The following is a 23674-nucleotide window of genomic DNA, read 5'->3' as shown; positions in this document are numbered from 1 at the left end:
CATTGGGCTATGAAGGGGGGGGGGGCGGGGAGGAGCTGGCTCAGGCTTTGAGCGGATCACAAAGGCTACTTTCACATTGCAGCGCCTGGCCGTTAGCGCTAAAGCGCTGCACACTTTTTCGGTCACTAGTTGGGGTGCTTTTAACCTCCAAGAACAGGTTAAAAGCACCTGTGTTGCGGCGCTTCCGAAGCGCTTTGGAAGCGCTGCCAATTAATTTCAATGGGCAGGGCGTTTTAGGAGCTCTGTATATAGCGCTCCCAAACCACCCCAAAGATGCGGCTTGCAGGATTTTTCCCAACGTCCCGCAAGCGCACTGCCACAGTGAAAAGTCGCACTGAAATGAATGGGAGGTGGTTTTCAGGCGTTGGAGACAATTTCTTGTGCTAAAAAGCTTGAAAAACCGCCTCCGTGTGAAAGAGGTCTAAGAGCCTGAGCTAACTGCTGGTCCATGCTTCTGACTGGATACTGACCATATGGCCCGGGATCTGTCCCAAGCCTGGACCAGGTGATTACGCCAGCCGTCGGGGAGCCCCTGATGTTGGCTAGAAAATGGGTCACAGGAGTGAAGAACTAACAGCACTCCTTTGATCCATAGGAGAGGTATGGCTAAAAAAAAGCTTTGGCCATACTTCTCCTTTTTAACCAAAAAAAAATACGTTTTACATCTTAAAATGTGGCCGTAACAAATAAAATCTATAGAAAAAAAAACTTCTAGTGAGTGGCTTTCATTTTATTTAGAAGTCCTTATACCAATGAGTGAAATGGGACTAAGCAGGTAACATGAAGACCAGCCCCCCCCCCCATGTTTAATTTAGCTCACTCAATCTATCTCACTTTATTTCCTAAAATAAAGATTACGGTAAAATAGTTACGACACCACTGCTTTTCTGGTTCTTCTCCTAAATGTATCCTATTTTGCTGTTATTTTGGTTGGCTGTTAGTTTTTTTTTTTTTTTGTTTGTTTTCCCTGATTCCTCAATTGTACTCGTTGTTCGCAGGTCCTGAAGTGAGCACTACAGCTGGTGAGTATTCGCACCAGTGCCTGAATAAACCTTGGCTACTTCATTTCTAACCTCGATTTTACCCTTCGCAAAAATTTTCCCCTCAAAGAAAAATCTTACTAACCACCTAACCCCTCATGAAATCATCATTAATTGTGGCAAATGAGCTTTTAGTGTAGCTTGATCGCTCTGCGTCCATATCCTGAAAATGCATGCTCACGCTGCAGCATGATCTTAGTAACATTTCAGTTTGCATGGTAATCTATGAAATAAACACCTTTCATAACCATCATGCATGGAAATATACAACAAAGGTTGCTGGAATTGCAATAAACTTTGTGTCTTGTTCTTCTCCCATGATCATTAAATGCTTTCCATCATAGGATGTCACATGTGATGCTCAGTTCACGAAGCTAAGGATACTGTATTTTTTTTAAAATGGCCGCAAAGTCCATTGTGATTTGAGAATTACATTTATGGGGCAGAAAAAGGGAAGCCTCATTGTATTCCTTGTATAATGCTATATAAATTGAGCCTGTTTCCGGATAATTTCAAGGATTGGTTGATCACTGCAGGGCTGTCATCAGAGCAATTATGCATTAAAAGTGTTTTTGCATGCCAAGATTTTCCTCAGTATTGGCAGCTTCTGTGTAACTGATGGCAGTAGAGAAGGGCAACACAACTTTTGCAGTCAGGTCTTTAGATTTGTTATTTAGGCACAGGTACTACTTGATGCAGGACTGTTAGGGTTGTGTGACATTGGTAGTCCTGATACTGGTGGCTACTCGCCAGCAACCAGATCACTGGAGGTCCGCTAATTGCATATCCCTGCTAGAGAGGTAGCGTCCACATTGTCGCCAACAAAGGGGCGCTGTCTCAGGTAAACAATGAGGCTTGGCCTTTAGATTCGAGAGCCAATACTTTCGGGGCAAGGCAATTGTTGCCAAGATACTTCAGGTGATCTCTACAACCAAGGATGGTTTTTCTGGCTTATGATTGAATGTTTTCTACTCCGTCTCAGATTTATTGCCATCTATGTCCTGTTTGAGAGTTTTCCCTTCACTTCCTGTCCACTAGATACAACAGCGAGAGAGGGAGGAAATCTCTTGTGAAGTAAATCCCCTTTTATTTTACAGAAGTGACCTGAAGAATAGTATTAAACTCCGCCTTCTGTTTTGTTGATAACTAAAAACATTTGGATTTTCCATCCCTTTCCCAGTGATGATACTGGCAGTCCCTGAGTTAAACGTCCGTCCGACTTGGGTGCGACTCTAACTGAGACAGTGTAATGTCACGCTGGCCATCCCTCATGCTTGCTGCATGTTGCCAACTATCTGTCACTAACTGTTCGCTGCATGGCCAGTTTACCCTTCCCTGTGCTATCCAAAACTTAAAAACAAAAAAAAATGTTCGTCTGGAGTTATACTTAAAAAAAAAAAAAAAAAATAATAATTTAAAATTAAAAAAGTACCTCTTCCAACTTGCATACAAATTAACATAAAGGGGTTATAAAGGCAGGCGTTTTTTATCTTAATGCATTATATGCATTAAGATTAAAAGCCTCCCGTGTGCAGCAGCCCCCCTCAGCTCCCTAACGCTTACCTGCAATCCCTCTGTCCAGCGATGCCCATGAGTCTCTCGGCCATCCCAGATTCTCCTTCCTGATTGGCTGAGACACAGCAGTGGCGCCATTGGCTCCCGCTGCTGTCAGTCAGCTAGCCAATCAGGGAAGAGAGGGGGCCGGGTCAGGGCTCCATGTCTGAATGGACACAGGGAGCGGTGACTCAGCTCAGATGCCTCCTTGGCAAGCTGCTTGCTGTGGGGGCACTGAACAGGAGTGAGGGGCCAGGATCACAGAAGAGGGACCCGAGAAGAGGATTTTGGCTGCTCTATGCAAATATACTGCAACAGGGCAGGTAAGTATAACACTTTTATTTATTTTTATAGGAAAAAACCGAGCCTTTTCAATCACTTGAAGAACAAACATACAGAGCCCATCTTGTTCGGGGACTGCCTGTAGACCTATAGACAAATAGAAATAAATCTCTCCCGTGTAAACTGAAATAAAAACCTATAAAAAAAAAAAATGTGGCTGGTAATGGTGCCTAAAGTGATCTTAAATCATGTAGCTGCTCCTTTAAGAAAAAAACATAAAAGTGCAAGTGAATCATGTGCAAACAGCAAACTAATAAAATCCAGTGTGACAATCCCAACACCATAAATCATATATAATCTTTTGGTTTGACGTGTCTTCAAGTAAAATGCTGCACCATGAGTGCTCATGAGGTAGATGGCAACTCGCCAAAGGTTTGACCACTTTTTACGGTAGGTCAAAATAAGCATGATTTTCATGAACCAGATAGATCCTGGGTAAAAATCTCTCCACTGTGGGACCTCCTCCGACAAATGCTAAGGATGTAGGAACAGACTCCACCAGGGACACAAAGAAGAGCTCTTACGGTGTATTATGTTTTGTTAAAATGGTTAAAAAATAACAAGAAGTTGCACTCACATGTGACACTGCCAATCCCGGCACTAAGGTTTCTACAGCATGTGCGGATGGGTATATCAGGCTCCCGGGGGCATGCGATCCACGCCTCATTCTGGATATACTAGTTAGTTGGGTGTCACCTATGGGACCTGGAAATGAGACATAATGGCTCCGATGTACGTTTCACCGTACTGGTGTCATCAGGACTGATCTTTCTGGTTCAGTCAAATAAAAGTCTATTTTGGTCAGACACCTTTTGGTGAGTTGCCATCTGCCTCATGAGCACTTGTGGTGAAACATTTACTTGAAGAAACATCAAACCAGAAGATTATATACGATTTATGGTGTTGGGATTGTCACATTGGACTTTATTATTTTGCTGTTTGCACATGATTCACTTGCACTATTATTTATGTTGAATTTTTTTCATGTATGCTGATTTGTAGCGCCAACACCTTTTAACTTTGTTCATTCATGAAATAAAAACCTGACAGGCTTTGACCTCTCCACAATCCACCCTGAACATAAATGAGGAGGGTTTGGGTTTAGGTACACTTTGTTAGCCATAGTAAGGTGGTATGAGATTAGGTTAGAGCTAGATTTTGAGGAAGGGATTTAGTAAGGGTTATATGGTAAGGGGGAAAGGTTGGTGTATACCTGTGAGGGCATAATCGGACCACCTATTACAAATTTAGATTTTTAAAGGTGCAGTCTGCTTTTCAGATCTTAACTCTAACTGGTGCTTAATGACCTGAATCAAATATGCAGTCATTGAAATCTGAAGCTCATTTGAAGCTTGTTCTAGATCAATAGCTGGTAGTGGGTAAAGTAAGATCAGGATGACAGCCCTGGAACCAGCATCTTTGAAAAATAGTAAGTAATGGAATCCCCTATAGTCCTATTTTCGGAGGTAACCTAACGCTTAGATAATCTGTTTAAATATGTACGCTACAAAATTGAAATGTATATACAGTGGCTATAAAAAGTCTACACACCCCTGTTAAAATGTCTGGTTTCTGTGATATGAAAAAAGAGGCAAAGATTAATCATTTCAGAACTTTTTCCGCCTTTCAACTCAATTAAAAAACAAACTGAAATACTGAAATTTTTTTAGGGGGAGGAAGTAAAAACATAAAAAAGATAATGTGGTTGCATAATTGTGCACACTCTCTCATAACTGGGGATGTAGCTGTGTTCAGAATTAAGCAGTCACGTTCAAACTCATGTTAACCACTTAAGCCCTGGACAATCTTGCTGGCCAAAGAGCAGAGCACTTTTTGCGATTCGGCACTGCGTCGCATTAACTAACTGACAATTGCGCGGTCGTGTGACGTGGCTCTCAAACAAAATTGACATCCTTTTTTTTTTTTTCCCACAAACGGAGCTTAATTTTGGTGGTATTGGATCACCTCTGCGGTTTCTATTTTTTGCACTATAAACCAAAAATTAGCAACAATTTTGAAAAAAATTTTTTTTTCTCTTATATTCACCAACACAGTTCCTCTTGGCCATTGGGTTGTATACCTTACCTCTAGGAGAATACTAGGCAAAGTTGTAATACAACACTCAGAACTCTCAGTCCCGCCTCCTGCCTGCTAGCAGAACTCAGTTTTATTTTGCCTAGTGAAGGAGAAAGACCTAGGAACCCTGTGGGCCCATAGGTCCGTATTTGTTGTTTTTTTTTTTTTTTTTTTTAGGCAGAAGCTTGGCTTTTTGCGCAAGATGAATGATCCTGTGATCTTCTATCAACAGCCGGTTGAGTGACAGGCTGGTTCACTTATCCTTGTAGTCTCCCCAGTCCGGCCATCGAGCGTGTGCAGGTTGCAGCTATGGCTCGGCAGGCCACGACATACCTCAGCTCCAGAGGTGGTCGTGAGCTTTTATGCTCCGGGGCATACACATGACCGGGCTACTGATGTCTGTGTCACAGTATGCCGAGGCCAGTACCTACCCTGTACTGATCAGGAGTAGATCTACAATGGAATGTCTCCCAGCTGTTCTTGCCTGTTCTTATGGGGCTGAGCAGCTGGGCATTCCCTGGGAGGCCGATTTGGGGGGCCCCCTCACCTAATCTTCTCTCCCCTGTCCTTATCTTCCCCCACCCCCCCCCCCTTCGGGGGGGCAATGCTGCATGTGGCTGCTGAGCGGTGTGTGTGTGTCTATATAGGGGCTCTCTGTGGGCTCTCACCTGACATGGCGGTGGTCCTGGGACCTGTATGGTATGCCCCTGGAAGGTGCCTGTGTGTGTCTGCTGGGAATGGTGCAGTGCTGTGGCTTTGCCGTTTTTTTTTTTTTTTTTTTTTATATCTACCTCATGGCGATGTTTGGCAGCCATTTTAGGTGTGGGCAGAGCAGGCTGACTGTCTGGGCTTCAGCGGCCATTTTCTATGTGATTCCTATTCAAGGCACTGGTGGCCATTTTCTGGAAGCCTGAACATATTTCAGTGTTCCCTGACAGCAGCATGTCTCGCGTGCGTTCACAGCCTTTTTTCCCTGTTTCCCACCTGTGTACTGGGCGCTGAGTGGCCAATTTATGTAAGCCTGAGCATTTTTTCTGATCGTTTTAGCGATCGTTCCAGCGGTTATCACCAACTCCAGTTTTTGGTTTCCGGTGCACTCAGGGACTACAGGCACCACTTGTGGGCAGCACAGAACTCCCCAGGGTGGTGAGTCCAGCGGGAATGAGCCCCTCACTCAGCGGCATCAGGGAGGGTGGGACTGTCACCGTCCTAAGTACCCTTCAGGTGGCAGACAGGATAGGGTCAGCATGGCTAAGAAACGAGTGTTTCTTCCCCCAAAGACCAGGCAATGGCATCCGGGTCACATGCAGACTGCGCAGTGCCCATGGACACCCTGATGGCGGTCCTTAACTCGTTCATTGCTAGATGGAGGCGGTGCGTGGGAAGATGGGTGCAATAAGGTGGCCCCTGCTCCCCTCCCCCGTCCTCTGGGGAGAGCGCTGGCACAGACTTGGGCCCCGATGAGGCTGGTGACCCCTGCTCTGTCTTGTTAGATGACGCTGACCAGGACTGTTCGGACAGTAAGAATGAGACCCTGTCCGGGTGCAAAAAAGCGCTTGTTGGAGCACTTATCACAGCTGTGCATGATACCCTGAAGACTCAGGAGCCAGCAGGTCCCCCTGCTGAGGTACTGGTCCCCTTTGGGTCCCACAAGCCAGCATGTTCACCTATGGTGTTCTCGTATCTGACTTATTTGACAAATTCACCTATAGGGAATGGGGTCGCATGCAATGGACCTTTTTGGTCCCCAGACACAGGTTGGTGCGTTACCCCTTTGAGGAATGCCTTCTCACAAAGTGGTCGGCTGCTCCGGTCATGGACCCTCGAGTATCCAGGTTAAATAAGTAACCAGGATCCCGGTAGTGGGAGCTCCTGCATTTAAGGATCCCACAGACAGGAAGGCCGAGGCAGTGGCTCGTTCCTTGTTTACGGTTGTGGGGCCCACTGTGCAACCAGTACTGGCATCCGCACTTGTGTTGCAGACACGGTCTGAGTGAGCAAAACGTTTGCATCGCGAATTGGGAGAGCGTCAGGCTTTTTCTGTCCGCGTGAAACTGGCAGACCAACTAGTGCAAGGCCTTATAGTGCGTTTGTGACGCGCCCCTGGATTCCTCCCTCTGGTTCTAGGGCTTCAGAGTCAGCTGTGGTGCTGAGGCGCCTGATTGGCTGAAATGCTGGTCTGTTGACTAGGCATCTAAAAAAGCCTTGACGGATTTTCCCTTCCTTTGCGAACGGCTCTTGGGAGCCTCTTTGGATGGCATTAATAAGCATGCCACCGGTGTATTACTCCCACAGGTCAGGAAGGCTAAGGAGCCACGCTGTAGGCAAGGGCCCTCTTGTTTCCGTTCACTAACGGCTTTTCCATCCGCCTGGAGCTTCGGTATAACGTCCCCAGCCCGACGGGACGACCACGGACAGACAAAAGCATCCCTGGAACTGCAAGCCTAACAAGCCTGCGAGTATAAGGCTGCCGCATGACGGTTTGTCCCCACCCATGTCTCGGGTGGGGGGTCTCCTTCGGGTGTTTGCAGCCCGGTGGTCCCCTCGGTTTTCGACCAATGGACCTGCTACCTGATTTCCTCAGGCTACAAGATAGAGTTGCTCTCTTGGTCGCCAAACAGATTCTTCCCTTTCAGCATACCCGTATCCCCGGCTCGCCGGGAGGCCCTCTTGGGGGCAGTAAGGGACCTGCTGAGTAGCAGGGTGGTTGTACCGTTTCCCGGAATCAGACCGTTTCCAAGGATTCTACTCAAATATGTTTTATAGTTTCCAAGAAGGAAGGGGTATGTCCATTCTTAGACCCAAAAGCCCTCTATCACTTTAAGGTGTAGAGGTTCAGAATGGAATCAGTCGCCCAGTAGTTGCTGCACTCCATCAAGGGTACTCCCTGGCGCCCTTAGACATCCAGCATGCGTACCTGCACATACCCATATGTCTGGCAGCAGAAGTTTCTGCGATTTGCAGTCGAGGAAGCCCACTACCAGTTTGTGGTTCTCCCTTCGGTCTGACATCAGCCCCCGAGTCTTTACCAAGGTTTTAGCTCTGGTTTTGACGTTGCTACGGCAACGTGAGATCGCGATCGTGGGATATCTAGACTATCTCCTCCTGAGAGCATCTTCTGCCTCAGAGTTAGAGGAGGATGTAGCAAACACTATGCAGACTCTGCAAGAATTTGAGTGGCTGTTGAACCTGGTACTTGGTGATTGTACCGACTCAGCGTTTGGAGTACCTAGGCTTGCTGCTAGACCCCATGGAAGCGAGAGTTTTCTCCCTTCAGACAAGCTGCATACTTTTAGATCTGCGGTAAGACTGCTGATGCACCGCAGGTGGTCGTCGCTTCACTTTTGCATGCGAGTCCTGGGGCTCATGGTGGCCTCCTTTTGAGGCTGTACCGTTTGCCCAGTTCTACACCAGAGTCCTGCAGTAGGACATCTTGTCTAAATGGGACAAATCTAAGTTGTCCCTGGATCGTCAGATTCAGGTGAGTCAGTCAAAGAATTGCTGATCTGGTGGTTGAGATCCCCGGTGATTCAGGCCGGAAAGTCGTTCCTACCTCTAAAGTAGACAGTGATAACAACAGACACCAGCCCTTTTGGCTGGGGTTGAATAATGGGGGTTAAGTCGGCTCAGGGCCTCTGGTCGACGAAAGAATCGGAGTTGCCGATCGATCTGCTTGAACTGAGAGCGATCAAGCCGTGCCTCTCCACATGGTCAATGAGACTACAAGCAAGTCCGTTCAGGGTCCAGTCAGACAACGCCACTGCAGTGGCATACGTCAATCACCAAGGGGGGACAAGAAGCTCAGCCGCGGCACAGGGGGTCGCTCACATACTTCGGTGGGTAGATCGACATGTACCAGTTTTGTCGGCCATTTACATTCCTGGAGTGGAGAACTGGCGTTTTATCTGAGTCGCCAGATGCTGGACCCAGGAGAATGGGCGTTGCTTCCGGAGGTTTTCAGGTTACTATGCCTGAGGTGGGGCACACCAGACGTGGCTCTTCTGGCCTCCCGTCTCAGAGGGGGCCAAGATTCGGGTCCAGGACAAAGGGATCCGTGGACGGACGCATCAGATGCGCTGGTGGCTCCGTGGGATCAGCTGTTAACCATCTGATTCGCAGAGTGGAAGCCGAGGTGATGCCAGCAATACTGGTTGTCCCAGATTGGCCTTAGCGACCATGGTACGCAGACCTGGTGGCAGACGCTCCCTGGCGACTACCATTACGAGAGGGCTTTCTGTATCGGGGGTCCGATTCTCCATCCTGCTTTACCATCGCAGACTTTAACGGCATGGCTATTGAGAGCCAGGTGTTGAGGAACCGGGGTCTGTCGGACTCGGTGATCCCAACTATGTTGAGAGCATGGAAATCTTCTAGGAAGATATATCATCGTACCTGGATGGCCTACATCTCCGTATGTGAGAAGGGTTGGCATCCGCGCTCTTTCCATATCCAGAATCCTGCTGTTTCTTCAGCAAGGAGTAGACCAAGAATTGGCGTTAAGCACTATTAGAAGGCAAGTTTCAGCTTTGACTGTCTTTTTCAGTGACCCCTGGCGTCTCACTCATAGTACCCTTTTGTTCAGGGGGTCTGTCATGTAGTCCCTCTAGTGCATCCACCGTTACCCCCATGGGATTTGAACCTGGTGTTATCGGCGCTTCAAAATCCGCCGCTTAAAAATATCAGGGTGTTCCCCTGTTGACGCTTTTTCAGAAAGTGGCCTTCACATCAGCCATGAGGGTCTCGGAACTGGCGACCTTGTCTTGCAAGTCGCCTTATCTGGTTATCCATAAGGATAAGGTGGTGTTGCGTTCGCAACCGTCCTTCCTACCGAAGGTGGTTGCAGCTTTTCACATTGAGGACATGGTGTTAACATCTCTCTGTCCTAGGACAAAAACACCCTAAGGAGGTGGCCCTTCAGTTTGGGCGTGGTTCGGGCTCTAAAAGTGTATTTGTCTACCACTGCTCCCTTTCGGAAGTCGGAGTCGCTGTTTGTTTCGGTAGCTGGTTCCAAGAAAGGCATGGCGGTCTAATCAGCCACCATTTTCAGAGGGATCAGACAGATTGTAGTACAAGCCTACGCTTAAAGGGGCAGGTACCCCTCTTTCCGGTTATGGCCCACTCCACAAGGGCATTCGGAATGTCTTGGGCTTTCCGACTCCAAGCGTCTCTCGCTCAGGTGTGTAGGGTGGCAACCTGGTCGTCTGTCTACACGTTTACCGAGTTCTACAAGGTAGACACCAGTGCATCGGCTGATGCCTGTTTTTGGCTGCAAAGTTTGCAGGCGGCTGTATAGTTGCAATTGAATATGCAATACTTTACCTATTTTATTTTTTTCCCCTGTTTTTTTTCGATTAAAAACACAGTACCTTTTAAATTAATGCACTGTTGCATTACATTTTGCAGTTTTTTGTGCGTTTTGTGGGTAGTCACTCCTGTTGAGGGTACCCTGATTTTGTGGTGGATTTCTCCACGCTCTGTTCTTTTTTTGTGGGTAAAGTTTCACTTGTTCCCACTTGCCACGGTGGATGAAGTGTTTTATGCTGTTTAGGCACTGCTTGGGGACGTCCCAATTGCTAAGAGAGGAGCTGTGTCGGTCGGTGAATATAAGAGAAAATAGTAATTTTTTGTACTCGGCGTAAAATCCTTTTCTCTGTAATTCACCAACCGACACAGCACCCGCCCCTCCTTTTTTTTCTTCTTTACGTTATACTGCTTGTTGACGTACTGAGTTCTGCTAGCAGGCAGGAGGGTTGATACCTAAGGGACCGCCCCCATGGAGGGAACTGAGAGTTCTGATTGTTGTATTACAACTTTATATAGACAATAGTATAAAAATCAGTCCAGTTCCTGTAAATCTAAATACTAAAACAGTGCTTAAATAAATGATCCTGTAAACAATACCATAGAGGAGTATAAAAAGAGTATTGGTGATAACAGTTCAATCAGCGTTAAAAGGTGATATTGGTGATTATTCTAAGTGTTACAGCACCATCCACCAGAATTCCAGGGATTTCACCACGTGTAGCATATCCCCTGAGGGGGTTAAACTCACCAGACAAAGCTGATAAACAAGCCTTTAAGGAAGTATTCCCTCAATAGGTTACCAATTGTGCCATCATCATCCACTTGGGGTCCAACTGACATATGTGCTCCAAAAAACGTCTGTGTCCAGCAGGCTGTATAAAAAATAAACTAAAAAAAATTCTCTATTACTTCCTGGACAGACCATGGGACATGACACAGGAAGGAGTTTACCAGCTGACCTCATTAATGTCTGGTTGAACTGTTATCATCACCAATACTGCACAAAGGACTTTTTTTTTTTTTTTTTTTAAATACTCTTCTATGATTGTTTACAGGATCATATTTAAGCGCTGTTTTAGTATTTAAATTTACAGGAACTGGACTAATTTATTTTTATACTATTGTCTATATATAATTTTTATTTATTTTTTTAAATGGCTGCTGGATCTTTTCCCCCATATAAAATTTGACTTCATGGTAAATTAGGAGGGGTACTCTATACTGCAGAGCCACTGGTTGGTTGAATTTGGCGCTGAGTGGTGTACCATAGGCCATTTAAAACACACCTTTGTTGTATTACAACTTTGCCTAGTATTCTCCTAGAGGTAATACGGTGTACAACCCAATGGCTAAGAGAGGAGCTGTGTCGGTCGGTGAATTACAGAGAAAAGGATTTTTACATTTTGCTATAATAAATATCCCCCAAAAATATATAAAAAAAACATATTTTTTCCTCCGTTTAGGCCGATATGTATTCTTCTACATATTTTTGTAAAAAAAAATTGCAATAAGCGTTTATTGATTTGCGCAAAAGTTAGTGTTTACAAAATAGGGGATAGTTTTTTAATCGCGACTGCAACATGGCGGACACAGCGGACATTTTTGACACTTTTTTTGGGACCATTATCATTTATACAGCAATCAGTGTAATACAAATGCACTGATTCCTCTGTAAATGACACTGGCAGTGAAGGGGTTAACCACTAGGGGGCAGTATAGGGGTTAAGTATGTCCTGGGTAGTGATTCTAACTGGGGGGGTGTGGTTATGTGTGACACGTCACTGATCTCTGCTCCCGATCACAAGGAGCAGAGATCAGTGGCATTGTCACTAGGCAGAACGGGGAGATGCTTGTATACATTAGCATCTCCCTGTTCTTTCTCTCCGTGAGGTGATTGTAGGTATCCCCGCGGACATAGTCAGCAGGACCCGCGACCCCGACTCACAGAGCTTGCCGGGGACATGCATCCTCTTAAAGGGCAACGTTAGTTTGCCTATACGAGCCCTTCTGCCGACGTATATCGGCGTGAGGTGGCTGGCAATCGGTTAAATAGGAGTATGTACACACCTGCCATCGTTTAAAGGGCCTCTGATTAACCCCCAAAAAAGTTCAGCTGTTCCAGTAGGTCTTTCCTGACATTTTTTTAGTCGCATCCTAGCGCAAAAGCCATGGCCGGCATGGGAGGGATCTCGTAGTTAAAAGGTATCTGTCAGGAGAAGGGTACAAAATTCTTTCCAAGACATTAGCTATACCATGGAACACACTGAAGACAGTCGTCAAGTGGTGAAAATATGGCACAACAGTGATGTTACCAATAAATGGACATCCTTCCAAAATTGTTGAAAAAGACAAGAAGAATATTGGTCAGGGAGGCTGCCAAGAGGCTTACAGCAACATTAAAGGAGCTGCAGGAATATCTGGCAAGTACTGGCTGTGTGGTACATGTGCCAAAAATCTCATGTATTCTTCATGTGTCTGGGCTATGGAGTAGAGTAGTAAGATGGAAGCCCAGGCTAAATTTTGCAAAAAACACATCTGAAGTCTCCCAAAGCATGTGGGAAATTGTGTTAAGGCCTGATGAAACGAAGGTTGAAGTTTAAGGCCATAATTCCAAAAAGTTTGGCGCAAAAATACTACACATTACCATAAGAACCCCATACCCTTGGTGAAGCATGGTGGTGGCAGCATCATGCTTTGGGATGGTTTTTCTTCAGCTAGAACAGGGGCCTTAGTCAAGGTAGAGGGAATTATGAACCATTTCAAATACCAGTCCATATTGACACAACCTTCAGGCTTCTGCTAGAGAGCTGAACATGAAGAGGAAATTCATCTTTCAGCATGACAGCGGCACAAAGCATGAATCTTATTTTGAAGCCATTCCTTTTGTTGATTTGGATTTAGGTTTTGGAATGGCCCAGCCAGAGCCCAGACCTGAATCCAATTGAAAATCTTTGGGTTGATTTGAAGAGGGCTGTGCGCAGGAGATGCCCTCCCAATCTAACAGATTTGGATGTTTTTGAGTGCTGTAATAAAATCAAACTGTGCTTTAACGAAGTGTGTGTTTAACCACATGACAACTGGGCACTTAAACCCCCCTCCTTCCCAGACCAAATTTCAGCTTTCGGTGCTCACACTATGAATGACAATTACTCAGTCATGCAACACTGTACCCAAATTAATTTTTTTGTCTTTTTTTTTTTCCGACAAATAGAGCTTTCTTTTGGTGGTATTTGATCACCTCTGGGGTTTTTTTTTATTTTGCGCTTTAAATGGGGGAAAAAGGACAGAATTTTTTTTTTTTTTTTTAAAAACACATTTTTCTTTCTGTGATAACATTTTTGCAAATGTTGTTAATTTTTCTTCATACATTTTGGCCACAATTTATACTGCTACATATCTTTGGTAAAAATAACTCAAATTAGTGGATATTATTTGGTCTTTGTGAAAGTTAGAGAGTCTACAAGCTGTGGGGCAAATCATACAAAATAGATCACACCTGATGTTATTGGTGGATCTCATTTCTTGCGACCTGAACAAGCCAGGAAAGTACAAATACCCCCCAAATGACCCATTTTTTTTTTTAAAGTAGACATTCCAAGGTATTTAGTAAGAGGAATGGTGAGCTTTTTGATGTAATTTTTTCCCACAATTCTTTGCAAAATGATTTTTTTTGTTTGTTTGTTTTTTTTTTTTTCCACAAAATTGTCATTGTAATAGGTTATTTCTCTCACTTAGCATGTGTATACCACAAATAATGGCCCAAAATAAATTCTGCTACTACTCCTGAGTATTACGATACCACGTGTGGGACTTTTCCACAGCCTGGCCACTTAGAGAGGCCCAGCAATGCAGGGAGCACCGTCGCGTGTTCTAGGAGCATAAATTACACATCTAACTTGTTGACTACCTATTACACTTTTGAAGGCCCAGGAGCACCAGGACAATTACAGGTGACACTGACGTGGCACTGATGACAGATGGCACTAATACGTGGCACTGATGACAGGTGGCACTGATGACAGGTGGCACTAATACGTGGCACTGATGACAGGTGGCACTAATACGTGGCACTGATGACAGGTGGCACTAATACGTGGCACTGATGACAGGTGGCACTAATACGTGGCACTGATGACAGGTGGCACTAATACGTGGCACTGATGACACGTGACGGGAGCGCGCATTGCGGAAGTAAACGGGGACGTCCAAGGACACCCTCCCGGAAGTTAGCGTTCACGCTGTAGCTGTCTTTTGGCTATAGCACGGGCGCGAAGTGGTTAAAGGTGTGCACAGTTATGCAACCATAACTTTATTTTTACTTCCTACCGCCTAAAAAATTTCAGTCTGTTCAACTGAGTTTTACAGGTTATAGGTCCCATTTTAAGGTGGAAAAAGTTATGAAATGATTTATCTTTCTCATTTTTTTTAAAATCACAGAAACCTGAAATTTTAACGGGTATGTAGAGTTTTTATATCTACTGTATGTAAAAACTGTGAATTGGCTTTTAGTGGCTGGAGGTAAGTGATGATATATACTTGACACAGAGACATAAACCTTCCATGCATTAACCCAGTCTATTACCCTAACCTTTAAAGTGAATATATGACCAGGCTATGGATATTGGGTAATACCTTACATACACATACGCTAATCTAAGTGTATGTAAACCCTAACAATGAATTTTATATTATGTGCTCCCTTTTGATCTGTTCATATGCAATAGAAAGGCTTTTTATATATCTGTTTAATAAATGTAAAAAATTATCCATTGAACATATCAGAAATTCAGAGCTGTTCTGTGTCCTCTTTACACTTCCTGTATCGTCATAAGAGTAATTATCCATCCCAGTCCTTGTTTTGGGACTACAGAATGATTAGCCCTTATGTTGTAGAGGTTGGAGAGTAATTATATGCCAGTAAAATAATTCTCCCACTCTACTCTGGCCGCACTTGGAGTAGGGCGTCCAGTTCTGGGCACCAGTCCTCAAGAAGGATGTGTTGGAACTGGAGAAGGTCCAGAAAAGGGCAATACAGCTAATAAAGGGACTGGAGGATCTCGGCTATGGGGTAGGACTGCAAGCACTGAACTTATTATTTTTTATTTTTTTTTCACTGGAGAAGAGACGCTTGAGAGGTGATATGATTTCAATGTACAAATACCGAACTGGTGACACCACAATAGGGGTGAAACTTTTCTGCACAAGGGAATTAAAGACATGCGTCCATTCACTAAAATTAGAGACGCAGTTTAGCCTTAAACTATGTAGAGGGTTCCTTACTGTCAGAGAGGTTAGGATGTGGAATTGTCTTCCACAAGCAGTGGTTTCAGCAGGGAGCATCAGCAATTAAAAAAAATGATTAGATAGGCACCTTAATGACCACAACATACAAGGATATACAATGTAATATTGACATAATCACACACATAGGTTGTAATTGTCTTTTTTTTAACCTCACCTACTATGTAACTATGACATAAAAGTGCACACACACAGTGTGGACCTGTGTCTTTTATTTTATTTTTTTAAAACCTCGTCACCAACTTTGTAACTGAGTAGGTCGGTCTGAATAGTTTGTCAAGGGAAAAATGGGGCAGGGCTGACTATGCTTGTTCTACAAAAATGCTGTGTCCACAACAACTTTGGAGCGGAGTGCACTTTTGGCAAAGCAGCAGGTAGTTTTCTGTACTATGGTTTTTAACTAGATAAAGCCTGAGGAATTCTGCACGTTGCAGAGGTATACTGCATATATGTGTGGGGTTTTTTTTTTTTTTTTTTTTTTTTTTTTTTTTTTTTCCTTCCTGGTCTGGCATACAACAAGCAGCAAGTGAGCTATAAAAGCCCCCACTTTAGAGAGGAGGTAGGCAACCCTGGGGCCCGCCAGCGGCTGTGGAACTACATTTCCCATGAGGCATTGCAAGGCTGGCAGGCAGTTACAATTACTCCCAGAGGCATGATGGAACTTGCAGTTTTGCAACAGCTTGAGGGCCCCAGGTTGCCTACCCCTGCTTTAGAAGATAAATTGTTTTGTGGTGCAGAAGTCCTTCTCAAAGCAGCTCGGCCTCTCCTGTTCCCCTTTACTGGCATTGAATAGGTAATTTTTCCAATCTTTAATGCAAAGCATAAGCTCGGGGGGGGGGGTAGCAAGGAGGACTAGGATGTTGTTCGAAAGATATGGACAACTGCTGGCTGCATTCTGTGAACTTTGAGAAATAATTACGGTGTTGGTGGCTTTAAAAGAGAAGTATGGCCAAAGCTATTTTGGCTATACTTCTCTTACGGAACACAGGCGTGCATTTCCTTCTGCACTCCTGTGACCCATTTTCAGCAGACAGTGAGCTTAAGCCTGCTGTCGGCTGGTGTCATTCAGCTGGTCCAGGCTTTGGGGACAATCTAGACTTTACAGTTGGGATCCATTCTGATGTCTGGACCAGCAGCTGGCTCAGCATCTCACCATCCGCTTCGAGACTGAGCCAGCCACTCTCTCCTCCTGCACAGCTCAGCGCTTCAGTGAGTGCTGGAAGGGCAGAGCAGAGAGCCAGTAAATGATAATCACTGAAGACTGAGAACGGAGCGATCAGCTGTGTTTAATCTCTGTTCTCAACCTTAGGCCCCTTTCACACTGGGGCGGTGCAGGCATCGGCGGTAAAATGCTGTTATTTTTAAAGGCGCTTTACCGTCGTTTTAGAGGCGGCATGCGGCCGATAGCTGGGCAGTTTTAACCCCCACTAGCGGGCGAAAAAGGGATAAAACCACCCGGAAAGCACCGTTGCGGCGGCCCTTTGCTGGCGGTATAGTCGGGCTGCCCCATTGATTTCAATGGGTAGGAGTGGTAAATACACCGCTCCTTCACAGTTCCAAAGATGGGGCTAGCAGGACTTTTTTCAACGTCCTGCCAGCGCACCGCTCCAGTGTGAAAGCCCTCCGGCATTCACACTGGAGTGAAAGGGGCCAGTTTTTCAAGCGCTTCACAGGTGCTATTTTTAGCACTGTAGCGCCTGAAAACTTGCCCAGTGTGAAAGGGGCCTTAGAAGCAGCGGGGGCAGATGCAGCTGGGATTGATGCTGCATTCGCCTAGGTGAGTATAATTTTTTATTTATTTTTTGTTAATCCCATATTTTTTAAATCTCGGTGCAAAAAAAAATTTACTGTTTAAGAATATGTAAATTCTTGAATGTCTACAGCCTGGTCACAGATTCACACTAACCCTCCGTAATGGAACACTAACCCCTTTTTTGCATACTCCTTTCATGGAATGTTCTTTTGTCAAAAACAAACTCTACGTATGTTGAAAAATACCAGCACCTACTGTTTCATGGGAACTTTTTTTTTTTTCCCTTTTCAATGCCTCTGAAATATGTCAAGTCAGTCTTGTGATCCAGTCTCTCTTACGCACAGCGATATCCTTGAAGTCTAGGGTTAGGGGGTTGTAAAGAATAATTTTTATTTTTTAAAAGTAACAGACATGATGTTTACCCACTTTCTGTCCAGGGGTTTTGCTCAGAGCAGCCCTGATCATTCCCCCCCCCCCCCCGACGAGTACCCCCATAGCAAGCTGCTCACTGGTGCATGCTCACTACCGAGCTTGCTCTTTGTGTCCATAAGAGCAAAAGTGTGACTGGGCCCTGCCCCCTGCTCCCTTCTCGTTGGCTTTGATTGGCAGTAATCAGGAGCCAATGGCTCTCTCTGCTGTGTCTGGGCTAATGAGGAGAAAGAGCCTCTGCTCTCAGGTACATCGCTGGACTGAGACTGGGCTCGGGTAAGGTGTTTAGGGGGGGACTGGGCTGCAACTGTTTACAGAAGGTTTTTTACCTTAGTGCAGAGAATGCATTAAGGTAAAAAAAAAACTTCAGAACTACTTCAAATTAAATTGACTAGATTTGTTTATATTAGGTGATGCGTGTGTATTTTTCTTAAAAATTTTTTTTTAACTGGTTAAAGTGTTAGTAAATGGCGTTAAAATAAGCTCCCTGAAACCTTTTGCCATAATGTATATTTGCACATTATGGTATACTTGTCTACCAAGTGATCTCCTCTAGCGCATTACCTTCATCACCATCTTTTCCATATTCATCTGGACTTTTTTCAGATACGGAGTCTTGGTCGACTTGATTGGTCAGGATTGCTTAACCCCACCCAGCACACAATCGTGCCAAGACTGTGCATTGCAAGTGCTGCTTAGTGTACATTTGAGGGAAAAAAGAGCAGCATTTGACAAGAGATCTACAAATAAAATCAATGAAAAAAGGGGGGGGGGGTTCACCCACTTTATATACACATTTTCATTTGGTGCTGAATACTTTGTGCTTTGACCTGGCTACAAAAACAAATCCACCATTATACAGTGCGTGTGCTTCGTACATTCACTCGATGAACCAGGGTAAAAAATGGTATTGCATCTTTGGAAAGTACAGTTCAAATGGGAATGGGAAGGATCTCTTATGACTTGCCTAGAGGCGATTCAGTTCGCATTGTGCGCTATATAAGTATTTCATTCATTCATTCATTCATTCATCTCCATGAGACCTATCCATATGGGTCATCCTCAGTCCATGTTCCTCCTGATCATCATCGCTCTGCGACATCTTACTGTCTCTCTTCTTAGACCCACGTCCTAGGAGGTTCAAGTGTGGCTTGCCACAGCCGTGTCCTGAGAAACATTTCGCCTTCCGAATGGTGAGCGGAGCAGCAAATGTCATTGGGCCCAAGATCTGCTTTGAAGATAAAATGTGAGTGCTGGGATATGCATTTAACTGTCGAAGCTTCTATGAAAATGAATAATGAGCTGGTCAGAACAGTCCTTGCCTGTCACTGTCACAATTTCCATCTAGTACAGAGGTTGCTGTAAAACTACCACTCCTTAAGTAGTTAAAGCGGGAGTCCACCGGGACTTCGCGTTTTTTTTTTTTTTTTTAAAAGCCAGCAGCTACAAATACTGCAGCTGCTGACTTTTAAAATAGTGACACTTACCTGTCCAGCGTGCCCGCGATGTCGGCACCCGAAGCCGATCGCCATCTTGGGTATGGGAATCAGGAAATGGAGCCTTTCGGCTTCATTTCCCGGTTCCCTACTGCGCATGCGCGAGCCGCGCGGCGCAATCCGGACGGTCCCCGCGGCCTCTGGGAACTGTGTGTTTCCCAGCAGGCAGCGGGGCACTTGCGCAAAGGGGCGGGCAGTTGCGGAAAGGGGCGTAATCTACGCCCCTTTCCGCAGACAGCTATCCCGGAAGTGGGTGCAGTTACCTGGATTATCCAGGTAACTGCACCCCCCTCCCCCCTGAAAGGTGCCAATTGTGGCGCCGGGGGGGGGGGGGGGGGATTCCGATGAGCGGAGGTCCATTTTAGGGTGGACCTCCGCTCTAATGACAGAGTATGACACACCAACGCACCATTTTAAGCTGTGTCCCTTAACAGCAATCTTGGTGTTCCTTTCACAATGGATTCTACTACTTTATACTAGCATGTGTTGTAGGTAAAAACCTGTGCACACTTCTGTGTTTAAAATGTGCATTTTTACAATCCAATTTGATGTGTATTAACACAAAGCACAATGGACGTGCTTATGGGCCAAGATTGAAATGAGAAGTGCAGTCTTGTGAAAAGACAGGCGAGAACTGTTTCATTGAAAATAATGGTACATAACTATTTGGTGCAGTTTAGGGTGTTTAATATGGATTCCAGTGTTAAAAATAGGTTTAAAATCTGTTACATATATAGTAACAATGCATTTTTGCTCCGCTGCCTCCTTTTGGTGTGCATGTGTGGCCCCTATTCTTATGGGTGAGCCAGCCATTCTGTGAAATTTGGCTGATCACCACAAATGAAAGGAAGGTCAGCACATCAGTGCAATAAGAAAAGCCATTGAGGCCATTTGCAGGAGACAGGCTATGTGGTGTGAGACAGGGAGATGTAGTGAAGATTGCTGGAATGGGGAGAAAGGAATGCTTTAAAAAAAAAAAAAAAAATAGATGACTGGCAATAAGCCATCAATGAGAGAAATAGCAGCCTAAAGAAGCAAAAGAATAAAAGTAGAGGAGAGGAAGTGCTGACCAGCCCCCTTGCAGTTCATTGAGAAATGCAAGCCGATTGTCCCAATGGAATGCAGTAGTTGTAGTTCATTCACAAAACTGTGAAAGAATGATGCGGCCACGTGGGCAGAGCACTCTTTTTAAATTGTGACAGCAGGTGCTGGGAGAAGATCCTGCTGTCACAATGGGGGATCGAGGGAATGCAGGCACTCTTAACATGTTATGTGTTACACCCTAAATATGGGTATAACATGTTAGCAAAGGTTACATAGTTAGTCTGGTTAAAAAAAGACGCAAGGCCATCCAGTTTACCAAGAAATGTGAACTTAACCTTTTAAGATAGAAATGGATCTAGATCAAATTGGTAAGTTTGTGTGTGTATGTATTGGTGAGATATATGGCTGCTGCACACTACAACAGACGCAGTCCATAAAATGTATGCACAAACATAATCTGTAAATAAGGGTGCACTCCATGGCACTTAGCAACAGAGAGAGATCTGTAAGAGTGTAGTTTACTAACACATCACACAAGTGAGTACACCCCTCATGGTTTTTGTAAATATTTTATTATATCTTTTCATGTGACAACATTGAAGAAATTACATTTTGCTGCAATGTAAAGTAGTGAGTGTGTAGCTTGTATAACTGTGTGAATTTGCTCTCCCCTCAAAATAACTCGACACAGCCATTGGTGTCTAAACCGCTGGCAACAAGAGTGACTAGACCCCTAAGTGAAAATGTCAAAATTGGGCCCAATTAGCCATTTTCCCTCCTCGGTGAGGCAGACTAAGGATGTGGATTACTGGAACCATGTCCTGTGGTCTGATGAGACCAAGATAAACTTATTTGGCTCAGATTGTGTCAAGCATGTGTGGTAGCAACCAGGTGAGGAGTATGAAGACAAGTGTGTCTTGCCTACAATCAAGCATGGTGGTGGGAGTGTCATGGTCTTAGGCTGCATGAGTGCTGCCGACACTGGGTAGCTACAGTTCATTTAGGGAACCATGAATGCCAACACGTACCGAGACATACTGAACCACAGCATGATCCCCTCCCTTCGGAGACAGGACCGCAGGGCAGTATTTCAACATAACGACCCCGAACACACCTCCAAGAAGACCACTGCCTTGCTGAAGAAGCTGAAGATAAAGGTGATGGACTGGCCCATCCTGTCTCCAGACCTTAAACTCTGTGGGGCATCCCTTGGATTACTGGAACCGCTGTATGCTGTATGGTCTTGGCCACCATGCTGCAGCTCAGTTTTAGGGTCTTGGCAATCTTCTTATAGCCTAGTCCATCTTTATGTAGAGCAACAATTCTTTTCTTTTTTTTTTTTTTTAGATATTTTTTTTCAGATCCTCCATTTTTTTGCCATGAGGTTTCATGTTGAACTTCCAGTGACCAGTATGAGAGAGAGCGCGCAATAACACCAAATTTAACACACCTGCTCCCCATTCGCACCTTGTAACACTAACAAGTCATATGACACTGGGGAGGGAAAATGGCTAATTGAGCCCAATTTGGACATTTTTACTTAGGGGTGACTCACTTTTTTGTTGCCAGCGGTTTAGACACTTAATCTCTGTGTGGAGTTATTTTGAGGGGACAGCAAATTTACAGTGTTATACAAGCCGTAAACGCACTACTTTACATTGTAGCAAAGTGTAATTTCTTCAGTGTTGTCAAGTGAAAAGGATATATTTACAAAAATGTGAGGGGCTTTGTGAGATAGTGTGTGTGTGTGTGTGTGTGTGTGTTATTTTTTATAGCCAGATCAATATTTGGTGTGACCACCTTTTGCCTTCAAAACAGCATCAGTTCTAGGTACATTTGCACACCGTTTTTGAAAGAATTAGGCAGGTAGGTTGTTCCAAACATCTTGGAGAACTAACCACCGATCTTCAGTGATTGTTGGCTGCCTCAATTCTTTCTCTCTCTTCATGTAACCCACACAAACTACATGATGATGAGATTATGGCTCTGTGGGAGCAAAACCATCACTTCCAGGACTCTTTGTTCTTTTTTACACTAAAGATTATGAATGACATTGGCTTTATGTTTGGGGTCGTTGCTCTGCTGAAGAATAAATCCAGTCGTAACCCTGATAGTATGGCATGATGGATTAGTATCTGTATTTTTCAGTATTGAGGACACCATTGATTCTGACAATCTCTAACTCTTTTTACTAAAAATGCAGCCCCAAACTTGCGAAGAACCTCCACCATGCTTCACTGTTACCTGCAGACACTCATTATTGTGCCTCTCTCCAGCCCTTCAGCAACAAACTGCCTCCTGCTACAGCCAAATAATTCATATTTTGATTCATTAGTCTTGAGCACCTGCTGCCATTTTTCTGAACCCCAGTTCCTATGTTTTCATACATAGTTGAGCTGATTAGCCTTGTTTCCACGTCCTATGCATGAAAACATGTCAGCTGAAGTCTTGGCCATTGAAGGCCATCCTGGGTTGAATGTTTTCTCATGCCTATCGTGGTCAGTTTGCAATAAGAAACAGGGGCACTGACAGGATTACCAGGTATATCAAACAAAGGAATAAATACAAAGAAAAGAGGATACAAAGTACATGGTATAACAGACACATATCAGAAATATGAAATGTTGGGATAACCCATTCCTTAAGATTAAAATCTGTGCTGTTTGTAAATAGATGATGTGCTTCTTTATGTTCAGTCCAGATCTTTGTTTCCATTACAGGTTGATGAGCAGTGTCCAAAACAACGTTGGTCGAGGCCTGAACATTGCACTTGTTAATGGTCAGTCACTTACCTAAAAATGGATTTATTACCATTGTAAATAAACTGCATAGCAGAGAAAACCTGTGGCAAGAAAATGTTATTTATGGAATGTGAGGCCTTATGGTTGGGGGGCAGATGAGCATTCTTGTATAGTTATTGGCGCACATTTTTTTCCAACTATAAGAAATGTTTAGTCATCTGGTATAATTGTTCTATACAATAATCCCAATATTCAAAGATGGGCAAGGACTAGTAAAGCAAGAAAAGGTGGCAAGTGGTTATACTATCAGAGAGCCTTTCCTTTACAGCAGGGATCTGCAATTAGTGGACCTCCAGCTGTTGCAGAACTACAAGTCCCATGAGGCATAGCAAGACTGACAGCCACAAGCATGACACCCAGAGACAGAGGCATGATGGGACTTGTGGTTTTGCAACAGCTGGAGGTCCGCTAATTACAGATCACTGCTTTACAGCTAAGTGACAGGTTGTGTTTCTGTAGTCCTCTCCAGTAAACACTACCCCATCTAGAGCCAGAGATTTACACTGTGCTGCAGCTTGCGGTGCCTCTCTGCTG

General features: G+C 44.6%; 1 protein-coding gene across 8 annotated transcripts in view; it reads left to right on the top strand.

Moving 5' to 3' along the window:
* Nucleotides 1-23674, top strand: part of FAM3A (FAM3 metabolism regulating signaling molecule A) — a 104219-nt gene that overhangs the window by 44006 nt on the left and 36539 nt on the right. For 4 of the 8 annotated variants that reach the window (XM_077478793.1, XM_077478792.1, XM_077478794.1 and 1 more), the window contains exons 4-6: nt 999-1022; nt 18922-19045; nt 23060-23118. In XM_077478793.1, the coding sequence (XP_077334919.1) occupies nt 999-1022; nt 18922-19045; nt 23060-23118 (207 nt within the window). The remainder of the gene's footprint in view (nt 1-998; nt 1023-18921; nt 19046-23059; nt 23119-23674) is intronic. The other 4 variants (XM_077478797.1, XM_077478796.1, XM_077478790.1 and 1 more) reach the window with 1 other exon arrangement.

The sequence above is a fragment of the Lithobates pipiens genome, unplaced genomic scaffold (genome assembly GCF_037356315.1).
Source record: "Lithobates pipiens isolate NorthernLeopardFrog02 unplaced genomic scaffold, aLitPip1_a1.2 Scaffold_1, whole genome shotgun sequence".
Classification (NCBI taxonomy): Eukaryota; Metazoa; Chordata; class Amphibia; order Anura; family Ranidae; genus Lithobates; species Lithobates pipiens.
The sequence above is the reverse complement of the archived record's forward strand: the minus strand, read 5'-3'. Positions and strand labels throughout refer to the sequence as shown.